We start from the raw sequence: 18,504 nt of genomic DNA on the forward strand, positions 1-18,504 counted from the left end.
GACTCAGTTTGAGAGACTTCTTCATTCCCCTTCCCACACCAGGTCACAGTATAGCTTAGCATACTAAAGATTCTGAGAACTCATGAAGTACAGAAACCTGTTTCTCAAATTTGACCTAGAAATTAGGCAAAACTGTGGGCAGCCCTGCTGAGTGAAATGCTGTTAAGCTGAAAAGCTTTGAGTCTCACCTATCACAAGTTTGGCCTGATCAGAAAGGACAAATTCTGGAAAGCTTTGGTCTTGGAACCTGTCAGGGTTGTTGTCATTCAGAGTTCTATTGGACATTAACTGAAGGATGAGTAGTTCTTCATTGTCACTGAAGAATGAGGAAATGGGCTTAAAACACAAAGGATGAAGATGCTTTAGAACTAGAGGTATTGGGTGCACAATATTCTAATTGGACTAAATGCCACTGAATTGTTCATTTTAAATGGTTATGTAAAATTCACCTCAATAAAAAAAACAATCATTTTATGCGTGAAGTGCTAACAGTGGAACAAGAGACTGGCAATTCTAAGCATACAGGTCTTGGGGATGGAGAATAGAGTATGGCTGGTCTCTTGTAGCCAAAGAACTCAGAGTTCATGAAGGCATTGCTTTTTCTCGATCATTCCTCCTCAGATCTACTTTGTGAGTCTTTCATTCTTACTTTGCTTCCTAAATTGGTATAGTGTTGTTCATTACGCGATAATAAGGTTTTATTGCGTTCTTAAATGATAGTTGGTGCATCTAAGTTATCTGAGGTTGGCAAGCAGCTGGGGAACTACAGCCATAAAGTCAATAATGATTTCCAGAAAGAGGGCAGTCTTTAGAATGTCTTAGAATGTCTTCTCTTACATTGGCTTTATTCAGCTCTGCCCTTAGTCCATTGTCATTTCAACATAAGGGTTAGAAGTCTCTGAGGTGTTCTGCATTTGGAAAGGGAAGACTGGTCATTGAGACAGAAGAAAAGAATAAGGTAAGTTTCCAGTTTCATTCTCAATTGTCCATTAAGTTTTCTAAAAAGGTACTGCTTTTTACTAGCCCTCCATAAAATGTCTTTTACATATAATTTTTCCAATTGAAATGAGATACATAATTCACTCTTTATATTTTAAGGGTGGTATGGCTGATACAGAGTGAAGGAGAGTCAAGTATACTGATGCTGGTAAGGCAAGCTAGGCCAGGCTATGGAGGGTTTTGTGGGCCATGATAAAGGTTCTGATCTTCAGTGTAAATAGGATAAGAAGTCATTGATACGGTTTTAAGCAGTTGGAGGGATATGATTTGGATGCAGTGCAGAATTAAGTGCAGGTGGAGCAAGAGGGAATGCAAGACAGGAGACCAGGAGAGCAGGCTGGAGGTGCATGGGGATGTTGGGGAGGGACTGCTGGAATGGAGAGATTGGAAATACTGTATTTAGATGAACTCTGTAGAACTTGATGTTTGGACCAGCATTATGACAAGATAAACCTTAAATAAAATTTTCCAGAGACCACTTGCAAATTAACAGCTGAAAGTACTGATTGCTACTAGTTTTCCTTATTCAAGTACATTCTTTCCATATTTAAGTGGTGAAGAAGGTGCAACTGACTGGGAAATAAATTTGAGCACTGACCCAGAGCACAGTGGAGTACGTGGTGGATTTATTTTTAACCTTAAAGATTTCTGGCCACTTTAATAAAACATCCTCACAAGACAATTGTAACGTCACATTAACTAAGGATTGTTCAGCTACAGAGTTCTACAGAAGTGCAGTTATGTTTTAAATTCTCAGATTCCTAAAGAAGCATTCAGAGCTGAAAGGAAACTCCTTAAAAGAGGTTTAGTTTACCCAAGGTCACATGAACCCCATGGCAGAGGAGTTTGGATTCGTTCAAGAGATCTCACATTCCAGGCAGACCTTTCCATTAACTTCCGGGCCTTGGTTTCCTCATCTGTAAGTGGGGTGATACCTCCTTTGTAGGATGGTTACAAGGCTTAAGATTAATAAGCATGAGGCTCTTGGTTTAGTGCTAGGTTTACATCATTAAGTGCTTTCTGAGGGTTAGCCATTATCATTGGCCTGCAAGGGCAAGTCTAATTTTGAAATACCAGAAAGACTCAGACACAAACCCCAAGCACAGAACTATAATGTGAACCCAGCAAGAGAGCAAGCCGTTGACATTGGGAGACTAGAATGCCCAAATTTAAGGTCTGGTTCTAGCACTAGCCATGCTGTATGACTTAGCCAAATTTTTCACACAAAAGTTAATCTTCCATAGTAAAAGTATGGAGAAAATTCTTCTAGAAGGAACTGTACAGGCACATGGGTAGGCAGACTAGTTCTGTCCCTGTGTAGGAAGGACTACACAGCCTACACAGAAGAGAATGATAAGGGCATAGATATAGGCTCTGGCCTGCAGCCAAAACCCGGAGAAGGCTCAACATGACTGTCTTATGCCCTGTGGCTTTTCCCAGGGCCCCCTGTCATATGTCAAGGGTCAGAGCATAGTTAGAAAAAAAGTGTAAGTTTTTTTCCAGTCAGGGCTAAGGAAACTGGAAAGCAGGCCTAATTGCCTACGTTCCCTAGCTTGAGGACTGTTCTTCCCTTCTCTCTACATTGTGTAAAGGTGTCTTGACAGGAGGTATTACATCAGATTTTACCTTGTTAAGGTACAAAGGGAGCTTGTGCTTCTATGGGATCAATTAGGTAGAAATAAATAAATCTAACTTCAAAACAAACACAATTGGTCCCAATATTTTAGTTGTTTATATCTTCCTCTTTCCAAGTGTTTGGGAAGAAAACCAGTTATTAAAAACTGCCAGGCTTCTGGGGGAAGTGCTGGGAGCCTCTGGACAGGCCTCAGCATAGGTCCTGGCAGCAGCCAGTACAGTGCCAGAAGGCTTGCATGGCACTGCTGCTCCCTGCTCAACTATAGCTTCTCTATTACTATCAGGTGCTGCATTTTAAGCAGAACTGGGGATGAAGTGGGTGAATCCCTTAATTTTGCCCCCATAGTGTAGCCACCCTTCCCTAGCCCCTGAGGCCAAAACAAAAAGGGTTGCCAGACACCCAGGTTTTATTGGTTCCACTTTATTGCTCAAGTGCAGAACTTGAGGTGAGCCTGGACCTTTAGCAACGTGCAGAGAAGAGGCTGGGGGTGGGGGTGAGGACAACCTGGCTGAGAAGGGAAACTGATCGGAAGGGGAATACTGGAAAGGAGCACAGGGAGTGGTAACCATGACTCCAGAAGACATCATTAACCATACCATCTGGGGTGAGGAAGAGAACTGAGAAGTGATGAGCACGACAGTGGTTTTTCCTATGCCTCTAGCACCCACCTCGAGGCCACATGTTTGGAAATGGATAGGGAGGAGGAAAGAATGAGATTTGGCTGCCCAGGATGTCTCCCTCTCTACCCTGGTTTCACATCTGACCCTACATCTCTACCACTCACCCCCTTCTACCATTTGAAAAATGGACATAGCAAACAGAGGAAGCAAAATAAATTAACATTCTGATGTATGCATGTGGATGGACATTCATTCACGTGTAATGGGGGAAGAGGGAAGGGAAGAGGCGGGGCCACAACACCTAAAATGATCCCCCACCTTAATCCCCCAGCCTACTCCTTTTCCCTTCCCCTCAAAGCCACCATCCAACCAGATAGAAAAATAAAGGTCTAATTCACTCAAAATTCTTCAGTTTTTACAAAACGAACAGGGTAGAGTAGAGTAGGGAGCAGGGTAGTCAGGCAACCGTAGGAGTAAGGATGGGGAGAGGCTATGCTTCTGTCTCCACCTGAGACTGGCTCCCTGCCACATCCTTCTTCTGCTCATCCTTCATCTCTGTGTCAGCATGATAGTCTCCCGCAGCTATTGCTGCCTTGGCCTGTGAGAAGAAGAAGATAAATTCCAGTTCTCATTTGGCGCTCAGGACCTCTGATGAGAAAGGTGACTTTTACGCCATGTCACCACTCTTGTCTGCCTGTACTCAACTGATCTGGTGACACACCTATGTTCACTTAGCATGCTGCCACCATGTATAGTATGTACCCACAAATAACTCATCCCCCAAGTGAAAAAACATACTCGTTAACTTTTAACTGAATTACACACCCAGCAATTCCCTTTCTAGGTATGCCCTAAAGATACACCTGCACATGTGCAAAACTATGAATTTATAAGATCGTTTATTGCAATACTGTTTAGAACTCTACTTGGCCAACATGGTAGCTACTACACATGGCTACTGAGCACTTTAAATATAGCTAGTTCAAAGTGATGTGTTTTAACTATAAAATATGCATTGGATTTTGATGACTTAATCTAAAAAAAAAAGAAAAACAAATAGGATTTAAAAAAATTACATGTTGCAATATTTGGATACCTTGGGTCAACTAAATAGTATTAAAATTAATTTTACCTGTTTCTTTTAACTTCAACCTAATAGAGAATTTAAAATTACATATGTGGTTTGCATTATGTTTGTATCGGACGGTGCTAGTTTAGAATAGTGAAAGATTAGAAATAATGGACCGGGTAAAAGAGATATGATGTATCTGTACAATGGAATACTATATAAGAAAGAATGTAAAAGCTCTTTTAGATGATGTAAAATGAGGTTCCAAGTATGATATGAAGAGAACATGGTATAGAAAATAATAGGTAGAGCATATTGCCTTTTATTAGGGAAAAAGGAGAAAACAAATGTGTCTACTTGTGTATGTATTCAATATACTGGAATGATATAAGAACTGATAATATCAGTTGCTTTAGGGTGATGGAGACTTTTCATTAAACATTCTTTTGTACGCTTTAACTGTGTAAATGTATCACCTATTTAAAATAAATGTTTAAAACCTATGTTTTACAAAGGCACATAGAACATACATTTTAAAGCACACAGAGCACCTGACTCCTGACCACTAGGGCTTGCAAGTGGGTTTCTAGCCCTGACCAGAGAGGAATGCCGGCTCTGACAGCAGGAGATTTTACTGAGGGAGCATACATACCATTGCTCCAGGGATGAGGGCAACTTCTGGTTTCCAGGACTGGCACAGACAACCACAGGCACAAAGAGCCCACACCAACTGGGATGGGCACAGGGATGAGGTAATAGGATGGACAGGAAAAAAGACATTACCTCGTCCCTGTGCCTGTCCTCATCCTCACCTTGCTCTCCTCCTCAGCTAGCCTCTCAAACATTTTGGCATAGAGCTTCTTCTCCAGTGCAAGCTGCTTGCGAATCCGCTGCTGGCAGATAGCCAGCTGGGCCTTGGCGGCTTTGTTGCTGGGGTAGAGCTGCAGGACCTTCTGGAAGTCAGCCCGTGCCAAGTCAAAGTCATTCACTGCCAGGTGGGCCTCTCCTCGGCGGAAAAGACCTTTCTCATTGTTGCCGTCCAGTTCCAGGGCCTAATGATGAGGGAGGAAGCAACAGTGAGACTTCAGCTCCTGCAGCTTATCTGGCTAAGACTCAGTTCCAAAGGCTAGCCCCCAGGAGGATGAGGTGGAATGGAAACAGCTGGCTCCACCCCAGAAAGGAGTCTTGGAAATTAAACGGAAAGGACCAAGGTCTAGAAAAGTACCTCATTTAGTCCAAGAGGCAAAGAGAGAAAACAGGTCTTTAGATGGAAGAGAAGGACCTTTCCATTCTCTTTAGAATAAAGCAGGTATGTAAGAGGGAGAGGCTAAGAACTATGGGGGAGAAAGCACTTATGTAGTTCTTCCATCCAGTGTTTCCTTCTATCTCTGGGTCAGCTGCCTCCTACCACTGAAGCCAAGATGCTTACTTCTCAGAGCCCCTGCCTCTGGGCTCTTAATCTCAGAGCTCCCAATGGTCCATCCTGCTACCTCTACCCTAGTTACTGAGGGCAAGTTTCAGACACACTGGCAGCTATCCCCTAACCTTGCCTGTAGAATGCTGCTCCCTTGCCTTCTTTAAAGAGGCCTCACCTTATTACAGCTTTCAATGGCAGCTGAAAAAGCCTGTAGCTTCAGCTGACACATGGCCAGATTGAGGTGGGAGGCCAGCCGAAGGGCCTGTGCCTTCTGTGTGTCTTCCTCACTCAAGAAACTTGACTCGTATTCCAGCCAGGATACAATCTTCTTGTATTGCAGTAAAGCTTGCTTGTACTTGCCTTCCTAGAATGAGAGGGAGGCTCAGGCACACAGCACAGGTTCAGTGGCACCAGGCTGTCATATCCTATAGACACCAGTGACCTATGGGCATGAGAGAGTCTTGCCCAACACCCAACCTTCATGAACCCAGACTAGACCAGCTAGTTCAGTTATATTAGGTGAAGACTGTAGGTGCCACTTGTCTACTCCTTGGCAGAAAATGACCTCAGTCATCACTGGGGAGGGCAGGCCCAGAGGAGCCCTCCCTGGAATGTCCTCAGTACCATGGCTGCTGGCTTACCTTGAAGTACACAGTGCCTCGCTCTTTCACTATGGTGCTCTGTTCCAGCTTCTCCTCTGAATTCATCTCCCAAGACTCCTTGGCCTGCCGTCCCCCAAGGGAGAAACATAGTTGTCAGCCACACCAGAGTCACCTACAGGGTGGGACCCGAATTCCAGATAGGGAGGACCTTGAGCAAACTCACCTTCTCAAAACTCTTGAGGTGGACTTTATATTTCAGCTCAGCATTTGGTGGGATTTGGAACTTTTCCTTCCCGACACTGCCAAAAGCATAGCTACGGGGGGCAAAAAAATCCCCTCCAGGTCATCTCAGCAGCGCTTAATATGTTCCACACTGAAAGGGCTTCCTGCCTGCTTCCTGGAAAGTACCTCCCATCCTTTAAGACTTGTTTCAAATGTTTCCTGTTTGGCAAAATCTTCCCTGACCTCTTCACACAATTAGTTGGTCTCTTAGCATCTTATATATCCTTCTAATAACTCACACTACACATTGGCATGATTACTAATTTAAATGGCATCTCACTGAAAAGTGAGTCACCAGATGGCAGGAACAATGTCTTTGAAAACTAGGAATTTCCAGCATTATGTCTGGCACACAGTAGGTGTCTTTCAAGAAATGTCATTAATGAGTGAATAAATGAATGGGAGATGAAAATCTTGATGTCAGTTGAAGAGGGAGTCTGCAGCAGCGATGACTGAAAAGACTAGGCTCTGATATAAAGAAATGTGGACAATTGTGGCCAAGCTCCTAAATACGATGAAGAAATCATAATGGTGTATGTTTGGTGTGCTCGGCAACACAGTGAACTCTAATGAGGCTGTGAGGTTAGCGAACACATGTAGGAGGAAAGGATACACATGGCCTGTTACACAACTCACTGTTGACACATAGATCTCTGACCTCAGTTCACCCACCTGCTCTACAAGGGGGCCTGCTCCTCACCTGGGCTTGAGGTACACAATGGAATATTCTCCTTTTTCCATGTGCTGAATGGCTTTCTCCAGCCCACAAGGCAGATGCAGAATCTCCCCCTCACCAATCTCAAAGTGGAGCTCCCGCTGGTCAAATACCTGGTCCTGGTAGTATCCTTCCAGTGCGACTGGCATGCAAGAGAGGCAATGTGTCAGGGGCGTGAGAGCAGGCAATTGAAGAAGGATGCCATCAGCTTCCCTCTATCACCATATTGCTTCTTGCCCTCAAGATGCCCTTGTGTTCTGAGACTTGGAGGGATGTTAAGAGGCTATGATCCAATCCCTCATTTTACAGAGAAGAAAAGAGGATCAGAGAAAGGAAGTGACTTGCCCAAAGCCATCCAGAGACAGAATTTAAACTGAAACCCCTGACTACTGTCTCACCTTCCACAAGAGCACCATCATTGGGCTTGGCAAAACCTTCGCCCCGAGTCTGTATTCTCCGGATGATTCCGCCATCTTCTTCTTCTGTCAGGTCCTCTCCCTTGAACTCGAACAACTCCACCTGTGGGACAAGACATAAGGTGACACAACTCCTTTCAGCACTAACTCGTCAACAGTGAGATACAACTTTTCTCTCATTAGAAGAGTCCCTAGTAACCACCAGACCAGGTCTGACCACAAGGGCAGCCACACTAGGAGTGGACGAAGTAGCATTTTTGCTAAGTTCTCAGGATCTAGTCTCAACTTTTGTAGAGGTGGGCAGGCCACATGGATTTCAGTTAACCCCAGATCAATCTATTTGATTGCTCCACATAATGAAGACATGTTCCAGACAATCCTAATTCAGCTACTTGAGAAACCCAGTCTAACAGGCATTAGAAATGGCCCAATATCTTTCAGTAGTCTTCTGAACATCCTCCAACTCTCAGTGGTGATTAGGGCTCAATCATTTTCAGACCGAACAGTGTCAAGTTCCACCTCCTCGGGGAAGACTTTCCTCATCCCTTTGATCCACAGGGGAGGCATCTCTCCTCGACTCTGATGTCTAGAGCAGGGTCCCAACCCCCAGGCCATGGACTGGTACTGGTCCAAGGCCTGTTAGGAACCAGGCTGCACAGCAGGGCAAGTGAAGCTTCATCTGTATTTGCAGCCGCTCCCTAGCATCACCGCCTCAGCTCCACCTCAGATCATTAGGCATTAGATTCTTGTAGAAGCACTAGTCTCTGGTGCCAAAAAGGTCAGGGACCGCTTCTTTTATAACTGCATACAGAATCTGACCTCCTGACTCCTTTGAGTTAAAATTATACCCCATTTCCTCTGGGTCCTGCTCTTGAGATAAACATATTTCAACCCCTTATCCTGCTTCGAATGTTAAAAGGGGTTCATGGCCACCTCTTCGCACCTGAAACCTCATGGCCCACATTCTGGCAGCATACAAGCTATGTGTACAGCAGAACCAACTGCCCTCACCATTTCTCTTCTCTTCTAAAGCCAGCCCCTTAGCCTTGGCTACATTGTTTCTAAGCGGGAGGAAGGACTGGAGGGCAGCCAAGTCGTGAACTGAGATAAGGCTGGCTCATGGCCTTGCTCTCTGTGGCTGGACACTCACCTCAAACACAAGTGTGGCATTGGGAGGGATCTTTGGAGGGCTGCCTGACAAACCGTAGGCATATTCTGGTTTGCAGGTGATGTGGCATACTTCTCCCACTTTCATGGTTGCTACGGCAATGTCCCAAGCCTTGATGACCTCCCCTGTAGGTACAGAAAGCAAACAGGTCCTCCTTGGTGGGGAAGCTGGACACTCTTTAGAAATGAGACCAGGAAAATAGAAAACCTGGTTGCAGTAAGTCCTGCCAAGTCCCAAACCTCTTTAAAAAAAAAACAACAAAAAAACCACTCAACTCTGAAACAAAGGAGTTCAAGAAACAAGGCAGTCCACTTCTGACGAGGAAGTGAGATATGCAGAGGTGATCAGGGGAAGGAGAAATAGAAATCGATACTGTTAATAGGACAGTGGAAGCGTAAGAAAAAGGAATAAAAAAATTAACAAACTGTAACAAACTATTCCTCCTTAACCTTCTGAGAATATGGTTTCTGCTTGTGACAGCTTATAACTTCCTTGAAGCCTAGCTACCAAGCCTAACCATGCCTACCTTTTCCCAGGTCAAAGCAGAATTTGTCCTTGCGGTCCAGACTGGAGTCAAACTTGGTGCCATCTAACAGCCAGCCAGTGTAGTGAACTAAGACTCGGTCCCCAATCATGGGTGTCTCCGTGCCCGTGCCCTCTCGCTTGATGACCTGGGAGAAGAGGAAGGTGAGTACCCAGTGATGGGGGCAGAAAGAGGCACAAAACTGCCTGCATGCCTCTGACAGGAACATAGAGGGACTTTTCTACCTCCTTGTAAGTAGATTCAAAGGGCCAATCCTCAAAGAATTCTGATATGGAGATTGCCTAGAAATCAACTAACTGCCTTGTCTCTCTTGAGGTACAACATGACTTGGTTTGAAAAACGGGAGACAGAAGACCCGAGTTCAAGTTTTTGCTGTCTAATCTTGGGAAGTCAGACTCTCCAAACCTTATTTGTAAAGTAGTGATGAAAATCCCTATCAAAGTTGTTAAAAGATTAAACTGATTATCAGCAGCAAAGGGAGAAAGATCTATGCTACGTTTCTGCAAAGAAATAAATATTTATGCTACATAAATGCCAGTGGTCATCAGATCAGAGTTTGGTAGGAGACAAGGAAAGGAGTATGAGTAATGAAGAGTCCAAAAAAGGGAAAGGAATATACCAGATCATAGATGAGCACAGGGGCTCCCAATCAGGTCTTAAACTGACTCAGGAAATAAGCATTCCTTACTGGCAGGGGAATTAAGTCCTTTATTTCGGAGCTAAGAATATTTTCCAAGAACTTATGAGCTTATGCTTCTCTTTCTTAGCACTGATAAATAGTAACTCAATGGGCAACCTGGTAGGTGTGTCATTGCCCTCTACAGGAACGTTTCTATGATAGAATGGCCAGGGGACTGTGGGGTAGAAAAGTTAAGGGAAAAGAGTAGAAGATAAAAGGGGAAATGACCCTTCCTGGAGTAATAACCTTGTAGAAATCACCAGGACACTGGAGTGAGAAGGGGAAGCCACATGTCCATTGGGAGAGCAGCTTGAGATTTCAAGATCTGGGGCAAAGGCATATGCATTTCTGGACCAGACAGGGGATCCCTGAAGTTTGCCCAGGTCACACACACACACGTGCAGCTGTGCAGTGGGCATAGGATCAGAGCTGGGATTTCGTTGCCATCCTAGACTCCGCAGAACCTGCTCTGAACCATGGGTAGGTCCTGACCTAGGTCAAGTCGCCCTGCTCCCTGAGTCCTACACTTTCGGCTATTTGCAGTCGGGTGGTTACACAGCAACAGGCTCCAAGCAAAGAACCTCCTCTCGGCCCCACACCCAGAAGGCCCAAATCAGGAAAGGGGGGGGCGGTGTGCCGAGGTGGGAAGGGAACTACAGGTCCCGGCATGCATCGCTCTCTGCTTTTCCCGGGGCTGGGGGAAGCGGGGATAGCAAGGCTGAGCTGGTGACCTGAGTCTCAGCCTTTAGAAAGTAGGTAACGAGAGGCTAGAGGTCGCCAGAACCTTCTTTGCGGCCAGGCCAGGGCGCTAAATCGCACATAGGCCTCTGGGCCTGGAAATTACTTTTGTGACCCGCTTCAGGTCCTAGCTAATATTTAACTGCCAGGGATAGGCGAGCTCTCGCACCGCCACCCACGAAGGCCACCCGGGGCCTTCCCAGCTGCGGCTGGCATGGAAGGAGCTGGCAGCTTGGTCGCGGGGTCGGAGAGAGGTGAGGGAGGGGCGGCGTCGGAGCAGGCCCGCCCTGGGTGCACGCTGCCAGGGGCCCCCTAGCTGCAGCTCGTGTGCACCGCCGCGCCCGGTCTCTCCCTTCTCCGGCCTTCCCCCCCATCCCCCAGCTGCACGGCGCACGCCGGAGTTGGCGCTGCAGATCCAGCCCCCTGCCCGGGCCCAGGCGCCGCAGGGCTTGGGGTGCGGCCGGGCTGGGGACCCCGAGCCCAGATCACAGGTTCCCAAAGGAGCTGGAAAGATGGCCAACGAGAGGCCTGCGCACCTAGGCCACCCTCCTTGCTAGCGTGCGGCTGCCCTCCTGCTCCCAAACAACGCAGCTGGGTCCTGGAAGGCGATGCAACTGGCCGCCGGCTGCACGACACTCAACTACTGGCCCAGACGCTGCAGAGACGGCCGTTCCCGCCCCGTGTCGCGGCCGGCGACTTTCAGGCTCGGCGGTAGGGCGGCTGCGATTAACGCTCGGGGCTCGGCCGCTCCCAGCAGGCCCTGGGCTCCCCTTGCCCTTATACCTTCAGCACGCCTTCATCCTGCTTGGGGCTGATGTCCACTCCCTCGATGGGCAGCGGCGCCGTCTGCACCCCGCTCTCGACCACCTTCATCTCCTCGGCGGTCATTGCCGCTCGGTGCGCCGTTTACTCTGGGAGCTGGGTGGGCGCGAGCCAAGCCCTCTCGGCTGCCGGCCTGTCTGCACGGGGGTGCGGGCGCTGGCGCCTCGGCCGCGGACCTACAAACTGGTCCAAAGCTCGAGCCACTGCCTGCCGGCGCGCTCGCAGCCCGCAGCGGAGTCTGGCGCGGGAGCGGGAGTAGGTGGGTGCTGAGCGGCCGGCGGAGCGATTGGTCTCACCCGCCGCGGAGGGAGGGGCTGGGAGGAGCCGGAGCGGGAACCGGGGACGGAGAGGGCGGGGGTAGAGAAGTTTCTAGAGACCGCGGCGGCTAAACCAGTTCGGTCTCTAGTGCAAAGGGCGCGTATATGAAAATTTCTAGTTCTGGTTTAGTCCTCCTGCTGACTGCCTGGGCTCCCTTCTCCCCTGAGAACCTGAGACTCTGGGGACCGCCTCCTACTCCCGCCGCCCCGCGCGCTCCTGGGCCATCCCTCGCCTGTTTCCCAGTCTAGCTGGATTCTTCCAGATCCTTCTCCGTGCCTCTACATCACTCCTATACCTAAACTGCCAACTCAGATCCATCCTATACATTGCAACCCGCAGCGTGGTTTGCTCAGAGCTGTATAGCCGGATGTGAGTGGCAGCGCGTGGGTTTCCCCGACCCGAGATGCGTATTCTTATAAAAGCCGACCGTAAACACAGACAGCGTGGCCTCCCAGTGTTCACTCGACGAGTACACTTAACGAATTGGGGAGGAAGAGGGGGAGTCCGCGGGGCGGGAGGGGGAGAGAGTGAGTGAGTAGCGGTTACACCAGTGCACAGTGGGCGAAAGCAACCTTGATTACCCCAGAGCTGGGAAGATGTGCCGCTCTAAGCTCTTTAAAATGTTACGAGCTGCCGATTTGCAAGAAATGACCCGATGAACTAAGGATTCTTAAATGGGGCACGTATTAAAGGAACGTTCCCCGACAATAAAACTGCCCTTTCGGTTAATACTTAAAAAGTGGTTTCAACTCACGAAAAATGTCATTCCGTTTTACTGAAGCCTTGCGGGAAGGAATATTATCTAATTAATATTTGGTTCTTAAATGTTTATAGACTGCCCGTGGGGTAGAGAGCATCTTTACGGTGAGTCAAAGCTCGGCAACATCTAGTTACCCAAACAATAGCTTTTTGACAAAAAGATCCGTCTGCAGAGGGTCTTGATTTTGCCCAGTCCTTAATCTCAGTTTAGCATATTGCCTGGTGTGGTATCAATTATTGGCTACATGAATTTGTATTCTAATAATAATAATAATTTGGGGGGAGCCCTCGCCATAGGCCCGGCGCTGCGCTGTTGTACGCAATTGTCCCATTTAGTAGATAATTAAAAGGTCTGTTAACAGATGAAATTTCAATACCATATCATAATTGATAATTCATCGTAGTCCTTTCTGATGGAACTTCACTGGAAGGAGATGCAGAAGAAATAAAATTGTTGCCTCCAGCACTTTATAACAAATGAGTTTTGCCACAACTAAGACTTTTCTTATTAGATGACTGGGGATACCCTCAGAGGATATGGGAGGTTGATTCTCTAGAGATTAAATCTATTTCTTTTCTTCACTTTCCTTAGTGGGGTGAGAAGTAACAATGCCAAAGCCCTCCAAAACTCCATGAGACAGGGATGGAGAGGAAGGTGCTGGCTTGTGGGTTTGGCAGTTATCTTGCTGTTGGTTTATGCACCTGCTTATTCTCAGCATGTGCTAGTTTCTTTTGATGCTAGGGCCATTAAGTATTATCTGGCAGAACAAGTTTGGATAGAAAAGTTCACCTTTAGATTAATGCTTTTTTGCATCTTTTTCTTTGTTGGAAGCACACAGCAAAGGTCTTTTAATTACTGTCAGCACACATTAATTGAGCACTTAAGATGTGCCTAACATTGTATGAACACATAATTTAATAACAGTAGAAAGAGCAAATGTGTTGGAGTAAGCAAAGAGTTGGGTTGCCCACATACTAACTGTTCAATTTGGTGCAGGTTACAGGGATAGTAACAGCTGTCAATGAGGGTAGTTGTGATGGTTAAAGAAGAGGGAATGTATGTCAGGTATCTAGCATAGTGCCTGCCTTCAAGGCGATGGTTAATAAATTATGGTCATGATTCTAAAATGGTAAGTGCTATGGTGGGAATGCAGACAAAGTGCTAAAAATTCAGAGGTCTATAAGAGAGGGGAAAGATAGCGTGGAAGGGGAAGGACAAGAGAGAAAGGTTTCTAGCAAGAAAGTTCTTTCCCCATTCAGTGAGTGAGGAGATGAGGGGGCTGGGAGGTGGAAGGAAGAGGGGAGGGGCAGTAGGAGTTAGGTTCTTGAATCCCAGAGCCAGACCTTATTGTTTCTGGAATTTTTTCTGGTTATTTACATTATATTCTTCTGATTGTAAAACTTACACATATTCAATGTAGAAAGTACAGAGATGTTTTGTTCTTTCCCTCCTCTTCCTTACTCCTTTCCTAGCCCGTTTAAATTAGTATTCTCATCAAAGATATTTAAGTGTAATTATTTTCACTGATATCATTGTCATTCAAAATCCTTCCAAAATATTCCCTTTCGCTAGAGAAAGACAGAACACATTTTTTTTTTTTTTAAATCATCTGCCTTAGTCTATGGATGACTCATGCTGTGGTTGCTGTGGTTAGAAGTCATCTATAGAGTAAGGTAGATGATTTTTTTTAAAAAAAGGCCAAAATGAGCCTTTCTAAGCTCATCCAATTCACATTTCTAGTGGTAGGCCCATCCTTCACAGATGAAGACCTCCTTGTTTTTTAAAGTTGCTATTTTGACCTTAGACTACCAGTGCTCTTAAATATTTAAAAAAAATTATATAATATTTGAATCATTCAAAAGAATGTGAGGTATGTGTGTGTATATACATGTACGTACACATGTTACATAACATGCCAACGTAGTGAACCTTGGTAATACATCACCCAACTTAAGAATTAGAACATTACCAATATGATTTGTGTCAAAAATGTAATACCAAAAATGTTAAGGACCCTTATATAATTTCTTGCTACGTTTGCTGTCTGTTTATTGAGAAAATACAACTATACCACTGACCAAAACAGCTACTACACATTTCATAAAATATTTACTAATTTTAGTGATGACAGTTCCATTTTCATCATTTGAAAAACAGTAGACCTCTATGTAAAGTCTGCACGTGATGCATGGGCTCCAGATTGGGTTTACATGGTTTGAAACCTCAGCTGCATCATTCAATACACCATGGATACTTGGGCAACGGTATGAGGTCTGTGTCTAGATTCATTTTTTTGCTTGTGAATGTCCAGTTCCAGCACCATTTTTTGAAAAGGCTATTTTTGTTCCATTGTATTGCCCTTGCTCCTTTGTCAAAGATCAGTTGACTATATTTATGTGAGTCTATTTCTGGCCTGCATTTTCTGTTGCATTGATCTACTTGTCTGTACTTTCACGAAAACCACACTGTCTTGATTACTGTGACTATAGTAAGTCTTAAAGTCTGGTAGTAACAATCCTACAACTTTGTTTTTCTCCTTCAATATTGTGTTGGCTATTCTGGGTCTTTTGCCTCTTCATATAAACTTTAGAAGTTTGTCGATATCTACAAATTAACTTGCGGGGATTTTGATTGAGACTGCATTGAATCTATAGATCAAGTTTAGAAGAACTGACATCTTGACAATGTTGAGTCTTCCTATCCATGAACATGGACTATCTCCCCATTTATTTAATTCTTTGATTTTCTTCATCAGAGTTTGGTAGTTTTCCTCATATAGATATTGTACATATTTTGTTAGATTTATACCTAGCTATTTTATGTTGTGGGGTGCTAATGTAAAAGGTATCATGTTTTTAATTTCAAATTTCACTTGTTCATTGATGGTATATAGGGGAGGTATTAACTTTTGCATCTAAACCTGTATCCTGCCATCTTGCTCTAACTTCTTATTGGTTCTATTATTTTTTTATTATTATTATTTTGGATTTTCGACATGAATGATCATCTGTGAACAAAGATAGTTTTATTTCCTTCCCAATTTTGGTTAGTGATTTTTTTTATGTGTGTCTTGTTTAAAAAAACCTTTTCCTATTCCAGGGTCAAGAAGATAGTCCTTCCCTTTTGTGTTAGTCTCCTTTTTGTGTTTGCTTTTTTAAATTCTAGAAGCTCTTTTTTCACATTTAGTTCTGTGATCCACCTCCAATCAATTTTTACATATGGAGTGAGGATAGATTCAAAGTATTTTTTTCCATATAGATGTACAATTGACCTGGCAAAGACCGCTTTCCTTCACTGAACTGTGATGACTTCTTTGACATCCATCAGATGTGACCATGTATTTATGTTTGATTGTGGACTCTGTTTTGTTCCAGTGGTCTGTTAATCTATCTTTGTGCCAATACCTTAGTATCTTAGTTGCTGTAGCTTTAAAATAAGTTTTGATATCTGGTAGTATAAGTCTCCTAGCTTTGTTCTTCTAAGATTGCCTTGGCTTTCCTAGGTTTTTTTAAAATTTTCTATATACATTTTAGAGTCACCTTGTCAATGTCTAAAAAAAATGCTGGTATTCTGATTGGGATTCCGTTGACTTTATGCATAACATTAGGGAGATTTGACATCTTAAATACCGAGTCTTCTAATCTGAGAATATGATATATTCCTCCATCTATTTAGGTACTCTTTATTTTTTTTCAGCAATGTTATGCTTTATATTTTTCAGTATAAAGATCTTGCTCATCTCTTATTAGATTTATTCGTAGGTATTTTTGGTTTTGGCGCTATTTTAAATGCTGTTTACAAAAGCTGATTTTCTGATTGTTGCCAGTATATAGAGTGCAACTGATTTTTTATTTTTATTTATATAATTGTGGTAAAATATACATAACATGAAATTTACTGTTTTAACCATTTTTATGTGTATAATATAGTGGCATTAAGTACATTCACATTGTACAAACATGCAAATAATTTCTTTTGGTAAAAGCTTTATTGAAATAGAATTCAGATGCCATATGATTCATCCATTTAAAGTGTACAGTTCAACGGCTTTTAGTATATCCACAAAGTTGTGCCACTATCACCACAATCAAGTATAGAATATTTTTATCACTGTACTCTTTAGCTCTTACTTCCCAGCCTTGCCCAGTACCCAGCCCCTGGCAACCACTAATCTACTTTTTGTCCATCTGTTCCCTTCTTAGTTCACAGGTATTTAAGAGGTTTGAAAACAATGGCTGGAGCTTCATCTTACTGCATGGGTAATGCTTTAAGAAATCCTGTAGAAACCTTATCTACTCCTGGACTTCCATCAGTCTTTTAGACACTTGCATTTTTTGTTTGCTTATCTACATGGTTCTTAGCTTTCTTTTTCTCTTTCTCCTTTTCTTTTTCTTACGAATGAAAGAAAGAGGTGCAGTCTGACATCTGTCACCCTCTCTCTATGAACATAGAAGCAAACAAACCCACTCTTCCTCGATGGGTTCTCCCCACCCCAAATCACCGTGTCCTTCCCTGTGGCATGCCTCTTCTTGGTTCATTCCGCTGCTGCTTGAAAACATTTGTCTTTCTCCATTTCTGTTCTCCAATTTTTCTTCCTCTCATGCAATTGGTTATTTATTTATTTATAAAAAGTTATTCATAAAAACACACTCATTTCCTTTGGTGGTTCATGCAGCTGGATTTTAAAATCAGCTTTATTGAGGTATAATTTACATGTTCTGAATTCACTGATGTTAAATGTATAATTCAGTGAGTTTTGGTAAGTGTGCATAGCCATGCAGCCGCCACAACCACCATGATACAGAACCTTTGCATCATCCCCAGGAGTTCGCGTCTGCCCCTTCACAGTCAGTCCCTAGCAGACCTCCTCCCTGGACCCTGGCAGCCACTAATTTGCTTTCTCTTATCATAGCTTTGCCTTTTCTAGAATTTCATGTAACAGAATTATGCGGTATCTTTTGTTTCTGCCTTCTTTCACTTTGCATACACTTTTAAGATTTACCTGTTGCTGTGTCAGTAGTTTGTTCTTTTTATTGTTATTATTACTAATTTATATTCCATTGTATGGACATGCCTCAGTTTGTTTTTCTGTTCACCAGCTGAAAGACATTTCGGTTGTTTCCAGTCTGCGGCTACTAGGGATGAAGTTGATGGAACATTTCTGTCCAAATCTTTGTTTGGGAACATGTTTTCATTTCTCTTCATGTCCTAATTACGAGCAGGATTGCTAGGTCATATGGGAAGTGTATATTTGACTTTACAAAGAATTGCTAAACTATTTTCTAAATTGACGGTACCATTTTGTATTTCCACTAGCACTATATGAAAGTTGCATTTGCTCTGCATCCTTGTCAATACTGACTAGTTTTTTAACCATTCTAGTGGGTATGCAGTAAAATATCATTGTAGTTTTAATTCATATTTTCCTAAGAATAATGATGTCAAGCATCTTTTTGTGTACGTTTTTGCCATTTTGTATACCTTTGGTGAGGCATCTGTTCATATCTTTTACCTATTTGTAAAAAATGAGATCGTTATTGATTTGTAAGGGGTGTGTGTGTATGTGGGAGGGGCATGGTAGTAAGCTGAATAATGACCCACCAGAGATGTCCATGTCTCAGTCCCCAGAAACTATGAATGTGTTACCTTGGATATTGAAATGGGGAGATTATCCAAATGGGTCCAATGTAATCACAAGGGTCTTTATAAGAGGGAGGTA

The 18,504-nt window shown here is 44.0% G+C and overlaps 2 protein-coding genes across 4 annotated transcripts in view; one reads left to right on the forward strand and one right to left on the reverse strand.

Moving 5' to 3' along the window:
* Positions 1 to 1,603: 1,603 nt before the first annotated feature.
* FKBP4 (FKBP prolyl isomerase 4) lies at positions 1,604 to 11,960 on the reverse strand. The gene is made up of 10 exons (XM_039869156.1): positions 11,669 to 11,960; positions 9,451 to 9,595; positions 8,907 to 9,049; positions 7,739 to 7,859; positions 7,326 to 7,482; positions 6,567 to 6,657; positions 6,383 to 6,466; positions 5,917 to 6,105; positions 5,137 to 5,376; positions 1,604 to 3,853 (listed from the first exon to the last, which is right to left on the reverse strand). Exons 1-10 carry the CDS (start codon positions 11,771 to 11,773, stop codon positions 3,746 to 3,748), a joined length of 1,383 nt encoding a protein of 460 aa, XP_039725090.1. The 5' UTR covers positions 11,774 to 11,960; the 3' UTR covers positions 1,604 to 3,745.
* The window catches only part of LOC120607320 (maestro heat-like repeat-containing protein family member 1), a 105,896-nt gene continuing 98,188 nt past the window's right edge, over positions 10,797 to 18,504 (forward strand). The window contains exon 1 of one of the 3 annotated variants that reach the window (XM_039869136.1): positions 10,797 to 11,596. The gene's annotated coding sequence lies outside the window, so the exon portion shown is untranslated. The remainder of the gene's footprint in view (positions 11,597 to 18,504) is intronic. The other 2 variants (XM_039869134.1, XM_039869135.1) reach the window with 2 other exon arrangements.

The sequence above is a fragment of the Pteropus medius genome, unplaced genomic scaffold, assembly GCF_902729225.1.
Source record: "Pteropus medius unplaced genomic scaffold, Ma_sr-lr_union100, whole genome shotgun sequence".
NCBI lineage: Eukaryota > Metazoa > Chordata > Mammalia > Chiroptera > Pteropodidae > Pteropus > Pteropus medius.

Coding starts and splice junctions, on each gene's coding strand:
- FKBP4 (XM_039869156.1), bottom strand. CDS start 11,773: ATGACCGCCGAGGAGATGAAGGTGGTCGAGAGCGGGGTGCAGACGGCG. Junction 9,050..9,450: donor CTGCTTTGACCTGGGAAAAG/GTAGGCATGGTT, acceptor CTGTACCTACAG/GGGAGGTCATCAAGGCTTGG. Junction 6,658..7,325: donor ATTGTGTACCTCAAGCCCAG/GTGAGGAGCAGG, acceptor TGCCCCCCGTAG/CTATGCTTTTGGCAGTGTCG.